The sequence below is a fragment of the Manis pentadactyla genome, chromosome 10 (assembly GCF_030020395.1).
Source record: "Manis pentadactyla isolate mManPen7 chromosome 10, mManPen7.hap1, whole genome shotgun sequence".
In the NCBI taxonomy this organism is placed as follows: Eukaryota; Metazoa; Chordata; class Mammalia; order Pholidota; family Manidae; genus Manis; species Manis pentadactyla.
In genome coordinates, this window is record NC_080028.1 from 39,841,223 (window position 1) to 39,859,278 (window position 18,056).

The following is an 18,056-nucleotide window of genomic DNA, read 5'->3' on the forward strand; positions in this document are numbered from 1 at the left end:
GGAATACTTAAAACAATTTCAGTAGCAGTAATTTTCAAGAGAAACTTTCAACAATCTTAGCTTCTATGTGTTAAATTTCAATGCAGCTGAGGGAATTATCAAAATCTGGTTGTCAAGTTAAAGAAGGAAACACATGTGACTGGTTTTCCTTGGTATTGGAACCACTGTCTGAACTTGTCATATTTTGACATTGTTTGTCTGATCCAATTTCTGTGACTTTTATGTGAATATTAGCAATAGATGAAGTCAGTGATGAGAAACCATTCAACAATAAGAACATTCATCATTCTGGGATTGACAAATGATCCACAACTAGAGATTTTGGTTTTTATATTTCTGTTTATCTCATATACATTAAGTTTAATTGGGAATCTGGCCATAATTTCACTCATCTTGGTGGATTCTCATTTAAAAACAGCTATGTATTTTTTTCTTCAAAATTTCTCTTTCTTAGAAATCTCATTCACAACTTCTGGTGTCCCCACATACCTCTACATCATATCAAGTGGGAACAGGGCGATCAGCATCAAAGCCTGCTTCAGTCAAATTTTTTTTGTGGTCCTCTTTGGGGCTACAGAATATTTTCTGTTGGCTGTGATGTCCTATGACCGCTATGTGGCCATCTGCAAACCCCTGCATTACATGACCATCATGAACAGCAGAGTCTGCAGGAACCTCATCCTCAGTTGTTGGGCATCTGGCTTATTGATTATCCTTCCACCCCTTGGTTTGAGCCTTAATCTGGAATTCTGTGACTTTGTTATTGACCATTTTTTCTGTGATGCTTCTCCAATACTGAAGAATTCATGCTCAGACACATGGTTCATTGAACAGCTAGTTGTATTCTTTGCTGTGTTGACTTTCATAATGACCTTTGTGTGTATAGTTCTGTCCTATGTATACATCATTAGGACGATTCTAAGATTACCCTCAACCCAGAAAAGAAAAAAAGCCTTTTCTACATGTTCTTCCCACATGATTGTGGTTTGCATCACCTATGGAAGCGGTATCTTTATCTATATCAAACCTTCAGCTAAGAACGAAGTGGCAGTTAATAAGGTGGTTTCTCTGCTAATTATGTCTGTAGCCCATGTGTTGAACCCCTTCATTTATACCCTAAGAAATAAGCAAGTAAAGCAGTCTTTCCATGATAGTCTCAAAAGACTTGCATTTATTTCAAAGAAATATTAGATATTCATATCAGAAATTTAAATTAAAGTAAAAAATAAATTATCAGCATATGGATGAAAATTGAGTGATGGGAGTTATCCAGTCTCATATTTTTGAGGGCCAAAATATATAGAATTGAGAATAATGTCTAAGAAAAAAGTGCGAAAATTCAGAATTACACAGATGGACATTTCTCTAGTTTTCTGAAACTTCTATTCTTCCTCAACCACATTATAATAAACTCTTTTCAGTCTTATTACATAATCATTACTCATTATCTTATGTGTCTATGTCACTGCTCTCTACTTATAACACAGGCTGTTTTTTAAATTGAAGTACAGTTGACTTGCAGTATTAGATTAGTTTCAGGAGTTCTACATAGTGATACAAAAATTACATACATTACAAAACACTTATCATACTAAATGTATTTACCACTATCACCATACAAAGATATTATATTGTGGGCTATATTTTTGTATGCTGTACTTTTGCATACAATGCAAAATGAATAGAAAATGAATTATTTTGCAGTCAGAATTTTGTGTCTTTTATCCACTTTACCTGTTTTTCCCATCCTCATTTTCCTCTCTCCTATGACAACCACCAGTTTGTTCTGTCTGTGTCTGTTTCTTTTCTTTATTTTTATACATATAAGTGAAACCCAGTGGTATTTGCTCTGACTTATTTCACTTGGGACAATACCTTCTAGATCCATTCATTTGTTGCAAATGCCAAGAGTTTATTTTTCATGGCTCTATAATATTCCATTATATATTTATACTATATCTTCTTTTTCTATTCTTGTATCAATGGACATTAGGACTGCTTCCATATCTTGGCTATTTGGAATAATGCTGCAATAAAAACAAAGGGCCTTGACAGGGAGCATTAAAGATGGCAGCGTGAGAAGTGAAAAAGAGGCTTCCTCCTAAAACCACATATAATATGAAAATATAATTAATATGATTAATCCTGAAAGAGCAACAGGAAAGAGGGCTGTGCCAAACTGCATACACCTGGAGAAAAGAATAAACCTCATGGAACAGGGTAATGTACCAAAGCTGTGGCCCAGTGGGACCCAAGCCCTTCCCTCATCCCAGCTCACCGTGGGAGGAAGAGAAATGGAGCAGGGAGGGAGTGGAGGTCTGGGACTGCTGAATACCTAACTCCGGAGATCTGCTCTGGGAGCACAAACCTACATTTCATGGTGCTTTCATGGTACTCTTGTGATTAGGGGATTGGGAAGCTAAGAGGCAGAATACCTGGAGAGACTGAGATTCCAGCCACTTGAGGAAAGCAGGGATCCATATCCGGCTGCTCTGGGACAAAAGAAAGGTGGCAGTCTGAGAGACTTCCTAACAGCAGAGGGCTGCTAAAGGGGCAGGGATTGCACAGAGTTTACTGCTCAGGAGAAAGGACAGGTAGACATAATTGTCCAAGTACACTCTACCCAGCAGGTTGGGAACTTTCATGATCTTCAAGTGCAGCTCCAAGGACCCCCTCTGTGATAGGCAGCCTACTCGCCATTCTCCCAGCCAGCCCCACCTGGCTTGCAAACCAGAAAACCCTACCCTAGCTTTAGGCCAGCCAGAGGGAAGCCCCGTCTACAGCAACTACAAATGTGAAGCACAGAGGTTTATACCTGTGTGCTAGGCCCACTGGTTCTGGCAGTGGAGGAAGGCATAGAAGCCAGGAAACAGGAAACAGCTCTTTTCTACCCCCAGGACCCAATACCACTCCCCTGCAACCCTGACATTGCTTCAGGGACTGAGCAGCTCCAGAGAGTAGAGCTTCTGGGAAGTAGAGGGCACCATATACAAATATGAAATTCCAAAGGAACCTGGTTCAAAATAAAATTATGAATACAACATCTGAAAAAGATTAAAATGAAATCGACCTAATGAATCTTACTGAAAGGGATTTCAAATTAGAAATAATTAACATGCTCATGGAGGTACAGAAAAATATTCAAGAACTCAGGAATGATTTCTGGTCAGAAATCCAATTGTTGAAGAGCACAATGGAGGGTATGAAAAACAGATTAGATATGGTGGAGGAAGTGATAAATGAAATAGGAATTAGAGAAGAGGAAAACAAAGAATCTGAGGCACAGAGAGACAAAAGGATCTTTAAGAATGAAAGAATATTGAGAGACTGTGTGACCAATCCAAGTGGAATCATATTTACATTATAGGGGCACCAGAAGAGGAAGAGAGAGAAAAAGGGATAGAAAGTGTCTTTGAGGACGTAATTGCTGAAAACTTCCCTAATCTGGGGAAGGAGATAGTCTCTCAGGTCATGGAGGTGCACAGATCTCCCAACACAAGGGATCCAAAGAAGACAACACCAAGACATATAGTAATTAAAATGGCAAAGATCAAGGATAAGGACAGACTATTAAAACCAGTCAGAAAGAGAAATAAGATCACATACAAAGGAAAGTCCATCAGACTATCATCAAACTTCTCAGCAGAAACCTTACAGGCCAGAAGGCAGTGGAATGATGTATTTAATGCAATGAAGCAGAAGGGCCTGGAACCAAGACTACTTTATCTGGCAAGATTATCATTTAAATTTGAAGGAAGGATTAAACAATTTCCAGATAAGCAAAAGCTGAGAGAACTTACCACCCAGAAACTGTCTCTACACTGTATTTTGGAGGAACGGCTATAGATGAAAGTGTTCCTAAGGTTTAATAGCTGTCACCAGAGGTAATAAAACCGCAGTAAAGAAAGAAGAACAGTTTATGTACTAAGAAAATGAAAAATGAAATCAACCATATCCAAAGTCAATAAAGGTGTAGACAAAGAGTACAGAATATGATACCTAATATGTAAAGAATGAAGGAGGAAGAAAAAGGAGGACAAAAAAAAATGCTTTAGATTGTCTTTGTAATAGGATATTAAGTGAGTTAAGTTAGACTCTTAGATAGTAATGAAGTTAACCTTGAACTTTTGGTAACCATGAATCTAAAGCCTGCAATGGCAATAAGTACATACCTATGGATAATCACCCTAAATTTAAATGGTGGAATGCACCCATCAAAAGACATAGAATCACTGAATGGATAAAAAAAGCAATACTCATCTTTATGCTGCCTACAAGAGAGTTAATTTAAACACAAAGACATACACAGATTAAAACTGAAGGGATGAAAAAAGATATTTCATGCAACTAATAGAGAGAAAAAAGCAGGAGCTGCAGTACTTGTATCAGAAAAAGTACACTTCAAAACAAAGAAAGTCACAAGAGACAAAGAAGGACATTATATAATGATAAAGGGGTCTGTGCAACTAGAAGACATAACCATTATAGATATCTATGCACCCAACACAGGAGCACCTATGTATGTGAAACAAATACTAACAGAATTAAAAGCATTCATTCTAGGAGACTTCAACACTCCTAGAAATTAAACTGTCTCTGTTTGCAGATGACATGATATTGTACTTAATAAACCCTAAAGAATCCACTCCAAAACTACTACATCTAATATCTGAATTCGGCAATGTTGCAGTATACAAAATTAAAACACAGAAATCTGTTACATTCCTATACACTAACAATGAACCAGCAAAAAAGGAAATCATGAAAACAATTCCATTCACAATTGCAAAAAGAAGAATAGAAAATCTAGGAATAAACCTAACAAAGGATGTGAAAGACCTATACTCTGAAAACTACAAGGCACTAAGGAGAGAAATTAAAGAAGACACTAATGAATGGACACACATCCCGTGCTCATGGATAGGAAGAATTAATATGTCAAAATGGCCATCCTGCCTAAAGCAATCTACAGCTTCAGTGCAATTCCTATCAAAATACCAACAGCATTCTTTAATGAACCAGAGCTAATTGTTCTAAAATTCATATGGAACCACAAACACCCCGTATAGCCAAAGCAATCCTGAGAAGGAAGAATAAAGCAGGGGGGATCACGCTTCCCAACTTTAAGCTCTACTACAAAGCCACAGTAATCAAGACAATTTGGTACTGGCCCAAGAACAGACCCATAGACCAGTGGAACAGACTAAAGAGCCCAGATATAAACTGAACCATATATGGTCAATTAATATACAATAAAGGAGCCATGGACATACAACGGGGAAATGACAGCCTCTTCAACAGCTGGTGTTGGCCAAACTGGACAGCTAAGTGCAAGAGAATGAAACTGGATTATTGTTTAACCCCATATACAAAAGTAAACTCGAAATGGATGAAAGACCTGAATGTAAGTCATGAAACCATAAAACTCTTAGAAGAAAACATAAGCAAAAATCTCCTGAATATAAACATGAGCAACTTTTTCCTGAACACATCTCCTCAAGCAAGGGAAACAAATGCAAAAATGAACAAATGGGACTGCATTGCATTAAAAAGTTTCTGTATGGTAAAGGACACCATCAACAGAACAGAAAGGCATCCTACAGTATGGGAGACTACATTTGTAAATGACATATCTGACAAGGGGTTAACATTCAAAATATATAAAGAACTCACATGCCTCAACCCCCAAAAGCAAATAACCTGATTAAAAAGTGGGCAGAGAATATGAAGAGACAGTTCTCCAAAGAAGAAATTCAGACGGCTAACAGACACATGAAAAGATGCTCCACATTACTAATCATCGGGGAAATGCAAATTAAAACCACAGTGAGATATCACCTCACACCAGTAAGAATGGCCAGCATCAAAAAGACTAAGAACAACAAATGCTGGTGAGGATGTGGAGAAAGGGGAACCTTCCTACACTGCTGGTAGGAATGTAAGCTAGTTCAACCATTGGGAAAGCAATATGAAGGTTCCTCAAAAATCTAAAAATAAAAATATCATTTGACCCAGGAATCACACTCCTTGGACTATACCCAAAGAATACAACTTCTCAGACTCAAAAAGACATATGCACCCCTATGTTTATCGCAGCACTATTTACAATAGCCAAGATATGGAAGCAACTTAGGTGTCCATCAATAGATGAATTAATAAAGAAGGTGTGGTACATATACACAATGGAATACTATTCAGACATAAGAAAGAAACAAATTCTACCATTTGCAACAACATGGATGGAGCCAGAGGATATTATGCTCAGTGAAATAAGCCAGGCAGAGAAAGAGAAGTGTCAAATGACTGCCCTCATTTGTGGAGTATAACAATGAAGCAAAACTGAAGGAACAAAATAGCAGCAGACTCACAGACTCCAAGAAGGAACTAGTGGTTACCAAAGGGGAGGGGTGTGAGAGGGCGTGTTGGGAGGGAGGGAGATGGGGATTGAGGGGTATTATGTTTAGTACACATGATGTTGGGGTCACAGGACAAACAGTATAGCACAGAGAAGGCAAATAGTGAATTTGTGGAATCTTACTACAGTGATGGACAGTGACTGCATTGGGGGATGGGTGGGAACTAGATAATATGGGTCAATGTAGTAACCACATTATTTTTTTCATGTGAAACCTTCATAAGAATGTATATCAATAATACCTTAATAAAAATAAAAAAAAAAGCAACCCCCCCCCCACAAACCACAAAGGGGCTTATTTTGGTTTCTTTGGGTAATATCTAGAAATGGAATTATAGGTCCTATGGTATGGTATCTTCTATCAGCTAGTAAGTGCAGCATTCATCCTAGAGCCATAGACTCCAAGTTAGCTCCCTACCTATGACATTCTCTCCCCCAAAGTCAATGAAGTGTGTAGGTAGTTTGACTACTGGCTATTCAACACATGGGGGTGCAGATATAAAATGGCTTTATCTTTCCAATGTCCCTATCTGTGTTGTGCTGTTGGGTTGAGGGCTGTCTTAATGACATCTCAGTTCAACTGTGTAACTCTGCACCATTTCAGTTATTAAAACTCAAGTCTTGTTTGTTTTAGAATTCCAATTTCATATTTGATTCAAATCTTTCCTCCTTTCTTAAGCTCAAGCTAAACTTGTGGCTCTAGGGGCCTGGAGTACAGGAGGTGTAGTGATCTGCTCCTATTGCTGCTACTTAAGCATGCTGTGTCCTTAAGCATGAGCTTGCATGAAGGTTTGGGCCTCTCCATGATGGGTGATGCCCACTGATCCAGCTCCATTGTTGACATCTCCTCACCCCCATGGCACTAGACCCATGGCTTGGGTGGCACCTGTGAGACATAGCTGCCCCCATGGTCCTCAGCTATGCAGGTCTGTTTGCTCCAAGCCCAGCAATCTGAGACCCCATAGCCCCAATCTCCTCTTCCTCTCCTAACCTGAGGCCTGAGGGCTTGGATCAGATCCCTCTTTTATATCTCTGAGACCTGGAGCTTACCACACTCTTAACATGGATTTTAAATGGAAAAATTATGTTTTAACCATTAAGGGGATGAATAAATAGTCAAAAATGTTCTCGTAAAACACTCTGAGACTATTAGGCTTAAATAACAATTTTACTAATCATTCAAGAAGAAATTACTTCACAAACTCTTCTGTAAATCACTGTAACAGTTCAATACCCAAACATGACAAGGACTGTCAAGAATAGAATATAATAGAGGAAAATCACTCAAGGAATATAGATTCAGAAATCCTAAGAAAGTATTAATAAAACAGGTCAATAATATTTTGAAAGTATCACATAGTTCACCCAAAGTGTTTTCATCTCAGAAATGCAAGGTTGGTTTAATATTCGAAAACCTTTTTATGTCTCACCACTTTAACTGAATTAGAAGAGAAATGTATAATGATCTCCATAGTTGTAGAAAAGGCTTTGGTAAAATTAATGTACATTTCTTAATGATTAAAGAATTTTAGGAAATTGAAACTGAAAGGTACTTCCTTAACATAATTAAAGAAAATTTACAGCAAGCTCCATAGTAGAATAAAAAATACTGCCTTACATTTTTCTTTGTCAAAATAGGAAGATGTTTACTATATGTTCTGAGATAACAATGTAATTAAAAATGATATGTACAATTAAAATATATGTATAAATGGTATGTACATAAAGCATAGAGGACATATACTTAAAATATTTATGTGTACATAAATATTGAAAACATTTAGAAGGACAAACATCAAAATAACCATTTATATTTCTGGATGTTAGACATTCTGAGCTTTCGTATCTAGTTGTTTAATTTTTCTATGTTGAATATATATTATGTGTGCAATTTTAGATGAGAAAGTGATTTTCTAACTCACTGCACTTCTTAAATCATGGGTGAATAACCAATGAAGAATATTTTCTGATTTGTAATTAAAATATTGTTTTTCTATGCCTAAATTGTATTTAAGCCATTATTGTATCTTTTACTCTCCAGGGCATTCACCCCATTGGTTCTTGCATTGGGATTACTTTGCCAAAATAAATGCAACGTTAGATTCATTAGAGAATTTTGATTCAGGGCCTCCAAGGACCTCTTTACTTAGTTTTTTTCTCTGTACACTATTATCAGTGAAGGAAATAAATAAGGTCTTTACTGTAAAAATCTGTTTGCCCATTGTATACCAGAACACCCACTTTTGAAATGCTAGAGAAACATTTTAATTTTCCTTATTTAAAGCTTTGTTATCTTCCTGTGAGCTACCCAGAGTTCACAGAAATATTTCCTAATGTTAAAATATGATGGTTTATCTTATAATTCAGAAACCATGTGTATATTCACAGTGAATAGAGGTTCTTAAGGGTGAGGGCCTATGAATGCACTTAGATGCTCCTACCGGTATCTTTTTGTTGAGTTGGATGGTCACTTAAGTCATCTGAGGTACAGCTTCCAATAAAACGATGAAGAGTGTCAGAGGTAAGTACTGGGTGTTTCATTAGTCAGGTACCTTTCTATTTGTAGCTGATGATGTAGATACTTATTTTCACTCTAATAATATATTTGACTTTGTATGTGTTTCACTCTAGGAGCAAAAATAAAGTACTACTTTTGCACTTTATTTCTGCTATTTTATGAGGAGAATCAATAGTTTCTGAGATTCTCTATAGAGCAAACAAACCTTCATCAGATTGAACTTGTGGGTATGACTCATTTAAAGCATCATTAAATTGGTGGAATTCCAGATACAGTGGTTTGACTGGTACAGAGAAACAACTCCCCAGATGTTTTCAAACCTCTACCTTTGTCTAGCTCTCTATGATGTCTGTCTTTCCTTTTTATCTATCATGTGTCCATCTGGAAGTCTATCTATTCCATTTATCTCAATTATTAATGATAAAGATTCAATTTAAAAAACATCACTCTCTTTTAGCACTGGGATTACCTACCTGCCAACTATCAGTCTCTCCCTATTTCTAAAATAATGATCTACAGCCACGGCATTGTACTGGGGAATCAGCTTAGTGGAGCTTATACTACTCACTCTTTTCACAAAGATAAGGGAGCTTCATACCCTTGATGAAGGCAACATACACTGCAAAGATACTTGTTGGGAATAATAAATTACAGTGAAGACTATTTAGACACCAAATTTATTGGATCTTATGAAAGTCCTTTTTTATTCTTTAGTGGGGGAAGACATGAAACATTGAAACAACTCTAGCCTACATAAATTCAATGCCATCCATATTTGCAATTAAAAAATTTCCAGTACTTTCATTTTAAGAAGTAAAAGTAAATACTAATTTTAATTACCTATTTTCCTTATGTCAGTATATCCAGAATATTATGATTTCAAAATGTATACAAATAAAATAATCGATGAAATATTTTTTATCAGTTTTTTTACCAAGTCTTCCAAATACTGTGTGTATGTTACAATTGCTGCACATCTCAATCAGACCAGCCACATGTTAAGTGCTCAATATCCATATATGACTAGTGGCTACTATATTTGACAGGAAAGATAGAGAACAGTGATTGAAGGTAGCACAGAGTTGAATAAACCGATGTAATAAATTAGATATGTAAGAACAAAATTTTGATGTTCTTGCCCAGAGTGACTGTCTGGTTTGCTATTGGTCTTCTTACCACATTGACAGATAAACTGAGTTTATAGAAATTGTAATAAGAAGGAGAACACCAAGTCTCTGCTTAGAGGATATGACACATTGGATAAATCCAGAACATTTGGTCATTTTTCTTACTATAGTGAATATAATCTATCCATGAAAAATATAATTTAATGGCTGTTAGAAACAAATAGTATCTGAGAAAATCGTTGTAGAGAAGGCGCAAGATTGTAAACAGAGAAACCAACTGAGAGAGAGATGATGGGGGTTTTGTCTAGTGAGCTGTTGATGGATTAGAGATGTATTTTTTTTTTTTTTAGAGATGTATTTTAATGTAAAAAGACAGCATTTGCTGATGTACTGGTCTAGGTGTGAGAAAAAGGAAAGACCCAAGGGCATCTAATAAGATTTTTACTTGAGCCCCTGGTGTGTGTGTGTATATATATATATATATGTACATCTCTCTCTTTCAATCTGATCATTACTAAGATTTGGATGCCTTTTAAATTATGTGATTGGACATGATCCCCTTGGGAGATCTCGCATGTAGATATGAGGGCAGAAGGGAGGCAGGGGTCCTTTGTCATTTGCAAGCTGGTTTAGAGAAGTGCCCTGAAGAGGAGGAAGCAGTGGGGTATGAATAACACCAGGAGTGTGGTAGTAGAGAGGCCAGGAGTAAAATGAGTTTTTGAGGAGAAGCTGTTAAAGTATAATCAAGTGTGACAAACATAAAGATTGATGAACGGTTATGCCGCTTGATAAGAAGAAGGTGAACAGTTCCCCTGATAAAAGAACTTTTGACAGTAATTGGAGTGAAGCTGAAAAGAAGTAGGAAGAATTGTGAAATGGGGAGATGCTGTGCAATGGGTGCACAGTAACCGCTATGCTAGATGAATAGATTCTGGAATCTGCTGTACATTATAGTGTCTATGTTACTACTGCATTGTACACCTAAAAATTTAAGAGGATATCTCTCATGTTAACTGTTCTTACCACAGTAAAAAATCTGAGGAAGAAAAGAAACCATTAATGTTCTAATAACAGTAAAAACTCTTCCCATGAGGAAAAAAAAAACCAGTGCTGGAAAGCAAGAAAATTAAAATAGACTAAATATACCTCTTTGGAGGCAAGTGGCTGTTAGATGGAGCAGAAAACTGAGGTTATAGATAGGCAGTAATGACAAAGTGAGGGTTTTCTTGAATTCTAACTCTTATTTGGAAATAATTTAAACTTTATAGAAAACTTGCACAATTAGGAGTAGTACCAAAACTCATGAATAATCAGATACACGTACCATTAGAATTTTCTTCCTATTTCCCTTGATCTCTCTTCATAATAGTTTTGAGACACACTTGAGGTTAAAATACAAACATCATGGTCCTTTACTGCTATATTCTTACACATTTCAGTGTGTATGTCCTAAGAATATTTACTTGAAAAACCACAATAATATTATCAATTTCAGTAAATTTAACACAAACACAATAATTTCCTCTAATTTGTGATCCATAATTCATTTATGTCCTGACAAATATCCTGAATAGCCTGTTTTTCTCCCTTCTACACAAAATCCATGTAGTGTCAGGTATTGCATTTGAATGTTATGATTCTTTAGCCTCCTTATTTGGACCATTTCTATAGTCTATATATATTTTTATATTTTGTAGAACACAGTCTCCCTTTACCCTCTTTTTTCAATAGAACTTCCTTAGTTTGGGATTCTTGGAAGTTTTCTCATGATTCAATTCGAGACATCCATTCACAGCTAGAGTACCACACAGATGGTATTATGTCATCCTCAGGGTGACACATCTGATCGCCAGGTTAAGTTGTCCAATTACTCCACCATGCAATTACTACTTTTCCCTTTCAGCAACTAAGTAGACTATCTTAAGACCATGCAAGTATCCTACTCCTCAACAAAATGTTCCCCTTGATCTTGCATGTCTTGATGGTTTTTAACTAATTTGCTCTTTATTGTGATGATTGTAAAGGATGATTTCCAACTCCAGCCCTCCTTCCACCTGTAGCTGGTCCTTGGCTTTCTATCATAACCAACAGCTTTCCCTTCTTATCAAATTATAATTGATGCAACTGGATTAATATGCATGGATTAATGAATTCCTAGTTTTCAATGCCTGTAAATAATTGCTGTACTTAATAATCACGGTGCTCAAATTGTCATATATTATGTCATTGAGACACTCTTCGAGCTGGCTTCTCTGGACCTTGGCATGACTCAGATTTAATGTCCATACTTCAATTTTATCCCTGGCTTTTGGCATAACTGGATGTCGTATGCCCACCTTGTACCTACTCTACTTCAGTCCTGGATCAAGCAGTTTTTAGGGAGTATTGGATCATTTTAGTTGAGAACACAGCCCCAAATCTGCGATGTAGGTAAGCTCATTACTAACTGGATATCTTTTTGCTTAGCAATTGTAGTAGGCTTTAGAAGTGTAAGCAAGCATATATATACCTATATAACATCATATAAATATCTGCACATGCATGTTTAACATATATGTGTACACATACATATGTGCATAGATAGATGTATATATACCTTCATATATACATTTTAGGAATTATAAATTTACACTGATAACTCCCATTCCAGTCTATCCATTCAGGTTCTTAGTTGTTTTTCTGCATTTGTACTTATTCCTTGTTGAAAACCCTGATAGTTAGCATATTCTGATTAGTTCATAATAGATCTAAAATAGTCAGCATAGCTTTGTCCATACCACTAGAAAACAGAAGCATACTAAAAAGAGTTCAGGATTTGTTTCCAGTTCTTCCTGTTTCAGACCAAGGCTGAGTGGATACAGCTAGATAATATGTTCATAAGAACTTATATTAGTCCTCCCTTTTCCCTGAATTGGTATGATAATGGTGTTCACTTGAGATGAAAATGGTCTGTTTTTATCCAATTTGCTCTCAGTGTTAGGTCATCTTTACCATCTCCATTAATTAAAACTAACTTTATTTTGAATATTCATTATGAAAAGTTTCTGAAGGGTGAAACTATATGAAACTATAGTAAAGTATAAGAAGCATCTTTCTCTAATGGGAAGGACTATTAAAAGTTATATAGGGAACAGCAGATTCATATGCTGATGATATGCTCTAGAAACGTGGAAGAAATTAATAATGTAAAAAACAGAGAGGGAGAGATGCTACCTGAAGAGCTAAATGCCTTCTTGAGATATCAGAGATTGGCTTCATAAAATAAGAAAAACAATATCTGTACAGTCCTTATTATTTCCTTAGTGCTATTATAAGCATTTCACATGGTTTAAGTCTTTGAAAGCTCACAGTAATTCTGTGGTGTGGTCTTGTAATTAACCCCTTCTTACAGAATGGAAAACTGGGAGCAGAGAATGGTTAAGTGATTTGTCCAAGGTTGCTCAGCTAGGAGAAGACAGAGATATGACATAACCTCAGAGACACTGTTTCAGTCTTCCCCGTGTCTATTCAGTGGGGTTGGAAGTATCACCGCGTGAAAGATGAACTATAGAAGGAAATACATATGATAGTTTTAATTGCAATTTATTGTTAGTATTTGATCCATCACATTTCACATTTCTTCTCAGATCCTGTTTCTGTGAGTTTTATGTGAAGAGTGGCAATAGATGGTCAATGATGAGAAACCATTCAACATTAACAACCTTCATCAAACTGGGACTGACAAATGACCCACAACTGGAGATTCTGGTCTTTTTCTTCATGCTTACTACATATATGTTAAGTGTAATTGGGAATCTGACCATAATTTTCCTTGTCTTGGTGGATTCTCATTTAAAAACAGCTATGTATTTTTTTCTTCAAAATTTTTCTTTCTTAGAAATCTCACTCACAACTTCCTGTGTCCCTGCATACCTGTACATCATATCAAGTGGGAACCAAATCATTACCATCTAAGCCTGCTTCAGCCAAGAATTTTTCTTTATCTTCTTTGGAGCTACAGAATATTATCTGTTGGCTGTGATGTCCAATGACCGCTATGTGGCCATCTGCAAAACCCTGCATTACGTGACCATCATGAGCAGCAGAGTCTGCAGGAATCTCATCCTCAGTTGTTGGGTATCTGGTTTATTGATTATCCTCCCATCCCTTTGTTTAAGCCTTAATCTGGAATTCTGTGACTCTGTTATTGACCATTTTTTCTGTGATGCTTCTCCAATACTGAAGAATTCATGCTCAGATACATGGTTCATAGAGCAGCTGGTTCTATTCTGTGCTGTGTTGACCTTCATAATGACTCTTGTATGTGTAGTTCTGTCCTACATATACATCATTAGGAGGATTCTAAGATTACCCTCGACCCAGCAAAGAAAAAAGGCCTTCTCTGTTTGTTCATCCCACATAATTGTGGTTTCTTTTGCCTATGGCAGCTGCATTTTCATATATCTCAAACCTTTAGTCCAGCAAGAAGTGGCTGTTAATAAGGCAGTTTCTCTGCTTACTATATCTGTTGCCCCTCTGTTCAATCCCTTCATTTATACCCTAAGAAATAAGCAAGTAAAACAGTCTTTCCATGACACTCTCAAAAGATTTGTATTCTATTCAAAGAAGTAGTAGAAGAGTAAACTGGGAACTCACTATAAAAAAATAAATAATCAGAGTATGGATGGAAATTGAAGGTATTGAGACTGCTAACGCTTGACAGGTGTTAAAGAAAGATGAGAAGAAATTCTAAGAAAGAATACTAAAGGATAAGCATTAAGAGGCAGGCACTTTTATACTCCCCTAAAAGTATGAATATGTTATATCGCCTTCTAAATACAATTCAATCAATTCTACTCAGACTTTGCAAATTTTCACTAGTCATGATTCTTATGTATAGACATGTTACTCCTTTTCTCTTCTTGTAATACAACCTGTTTGAAGTGTCTTCCCTTTTCAAGAAGATAAATTTTCAGAAAATGTAAAACTGTCTTGATCTTCACTCAGGCTTGTCAATGGTGCCTCACAATACAAAATGGTAGTACAAAATGTAATGTAATAATACTCAGTGTTCCTTCTTATCTGAATGTATTTAAAAATGATAATAAAAATACTGGCAAAAGTCCCAGCAATACAAAAAGTGTAACTACATAGCCTTTCAAGTTTATTGATAAACTTTCCTCTCTTCTAGTAATTGCTTTAAGAACTCCCAGGAAAGCCAGATGTGATGCAAAAATCATGGGCTTAAGGATCAGATTGCTGGTGATACAGTGAAGATCAAAGGGCCATGATTCTGCAAAGGGTAGATATGATGAAGGGTGAACTGATGATGTGCAGGTAATTTTTCCACTAGGGGCATTTTCAGATTCATGGCTGGGGTGGAGTAAAGGTTCTTTCAAACTCTTCTTTCAAACTCTTCAGTTTGTCATTTGCCCAGCAGAGATGTAATTTCCTTCCTCTCCCCTTTAGCTTGGTCAGGTCTATGATTTGCTTTTGATCATGAGAATGTGGTAGACATGAAAGTGCATGATGTGAGAGGTAAGAAGCTTTGTAACTTCCCCCTTCTTTTTGGGAACACGTGCCCTTGCGGAGTCCAGGTGCCATGTGAAAAGCATGAATACCCTGAGGTTGCCATGCAGTGAGGAAGCCCAAGCTAGCCCCCTGGGGAGACCTAGGGAGATGCCTGGTCAGCCCCATCTCTTCAGCCTTTCTCAGCTGTGGTGTTGGCACATGGTTGAAGAAGCCATCATGAGTAAAGAAGCCCACTACAGCCTTCTTACCATTCCAACCCCAGTACCATCTGATTACAACTAAATGACAGACCCAAGAACTACCTACCTCATCCCAGTCAGCCCCTAGAACCATGAAAATAATTGGTTTTAAGTCGATATATTTAAGACACTGAGATTTGGGGTGATTTGTTACAAAGCAATTGATAACTGAAACAAGGGCACAGGAAAGGGCTGCCTGGGGACAGGGGGATTTTTAGAACTTGTGGTGGCTTCCTAGGGCCAGAGTGACAATGTGGACACTCCAGGGGGTGGAAGTACCACATACACATCCTTTAAGCTTTACCTTTAATTTTGCTCATCTTTCTACAGTATATTTCAAAGGTATAACTCACACATTTGAGAAACTCCCAAAGCTTTGATATACTAATATTGTATAATAAAATCAATCAGGCCTATTGAAAATACATCACATTTCCAAAGTTTCCAGAGACTATAATAAAAATTATTGGAGTCTGGCAGACTTATCTAAAAATGGAAATACTCTCAATTCATTAGGAAAGCTAATGTTTTTAGACTGTTAGGTGCTTGCCATTTTACATTATTGAGAATCATCTAAACAACATTTTACACTGTAACTGTTTACAGGTAAAGAAAACAAGATTCATGAAAGTTTAGATTTATGTGCGGGATGGAAATGTTACTGACAGGGCTGTGCACAGTGCTTGGCTTGCTAAGATATAGATAGAAACTTCCAGAGGGTGTCATGTGACTACTGGATGGGGCGTAGACCCTTGGGATGCCAGGGTTTGTGTAAAGCCTTCATCGTTGAAAAGCCACGCGAGTCACCTGCTCCAGCTGTTCCCATGAGCCTGAAGGTGTTTTTCACAAATGTTGTTTTTGCACACTATAGTTCTAAGTTAAACTAAGCACATAGCACACATAGAGCTCTGCTTTGTGTCTCTGATAATAATCAACACTTGAAAACCTTTAACTGTATGAAAGGTTTAAGACTAATCACATCCTGCAACTTTCTGCACTCTTGTGATCTGCACCTGTGGCATTTTTAATCATGATGTAAGGATTTGAAAGCACACAATAAATACGAGAGAGAACAGGGGAAAAGTTTCTTCGCCTCTGAGCACTGACTCCCTCCTCTTCCTCTCTTGCTGTAAGGTAAGGTGTGGAGTAATCCTTCATCCGTCATCTCAGGGATTGCTGGCCATTCCCGGCAGGTTTATACTGGATGGATCCATGAGTCAAATCCTCTTCTGTGTGACTCCAAAGCTGTGGTAATTCCAGTACCTGTCAGTGGCCCAAGGAACAATCGCCTTTCAGCAGGTGGTTTAAAAGACTGACTCAGGAAAAGCCTTCATTTACAAAGACAGGCTGAGGTTAAATCATGACAGTGGCACATCACAGTAGAACATTTTCTCAGGGAGGGGGAGGTGCCGCCAGCAGCCAGCAGCCGCACTTGGTCCTGGCGCTGTGCTCCATGGTCATGGGGACCAGCTCCCGGAGCCTCCTCACAGGTGTCACGATACCCCAAGGCTAATAGGCCTCTCAGGCTGGCAGTGGGCAGTGAGGAGATGTTGAGAAATATGCAGGCATGTCAAGATGTCAAGGCCTCCCAGACAGCTAAGGAAAAAACAGAAAATGGGGAGGGGTTCATTGGATGCCAAGAGTTGTAAAGGATTCATTTGTCCCAAGGGGCCAAGGGAGTGCAGTGGGAGTGAGGGGTGGAGGCAGGGTTGAAGGCACTTACCTGAAGTCCTGCATCTCCAGGGCTTTGGTTCTGATTTCTCTGATGAGAATGCTGCAGATCCCTCTTCCCCTAGAAGACTTTGCCAGGCCCTGTGTTTTAGCCTTAAGCTGATACTTGGCTTGTGTCCCTGATGTTCCCAGGGCTGGGATCCAGCCACAGCGCTTTCTCATGAGGGAATTTTCACCCATATGCATGGAGGAAAGGTCCACGGCACATTGTAAACTAACAATAAGGGAAGTTTTCAGGACCACACACACACACACACACCACACAAAGTTCCAAGATAAAATAATTATTAAGTCATAACACATCATTGTTTTAATGTAAGAATTTTTAAGTGGTCTTTCAAAAGCTTCTCATACCCTCTTCATTACTTATTAAAAGTAATAGACAAAGAACTTTAGGTTCTCTGTTCACTCCCTCAGGTGCTCTGTGTGAAGTTGTGTTTTGCCATGAACAGCTGAGCTGTCTTGCTCCCCCAGGGGTAGTGTGCAAGTGAGGGCAAAGGGGTGTTTGGGCTTTT

The 18,056-nt window shown here is 37.6% G+C and overlaps 1 protein-coding gene and 1 pseudogene across 1 annotated transcript; both read left to right on the top strand.

The window, feature by feature from the left end:
• The first annotated feature begins 240 nt into the window (after positions 1-240).
• LOC130679268 (olfactory receptor 6C2-like) lies at positions 241-1,191 on the top strand. Its single transcript, XM_057487892.1, has one exon. It carries the CDS (start codon positions 241-243, stop codon positions 1,189-1,191), a length of 951 nt encoding a protein of 316 aa, XP_057343875.1.
• Positions 1,192-13,735: 12,544 nt separating this feature from the next.
• LOC130679410 (olfactory receptor 6C2-like) lies at positions 13,736-14,671 on the top strand (annotated as a pseudogene).
• Positions 14,672-18,056: the final 3,385 nt, after the last annotated feature.

Excerpts from the sequence above, each read along its gene's own strand:
- LOC130679268 (XM_057487892.1), top strand. The coding sequence starts at position 241 with ATGAAGTCAGTGATGAGAAACCATTCAACAATAAGAACATTCATCATT.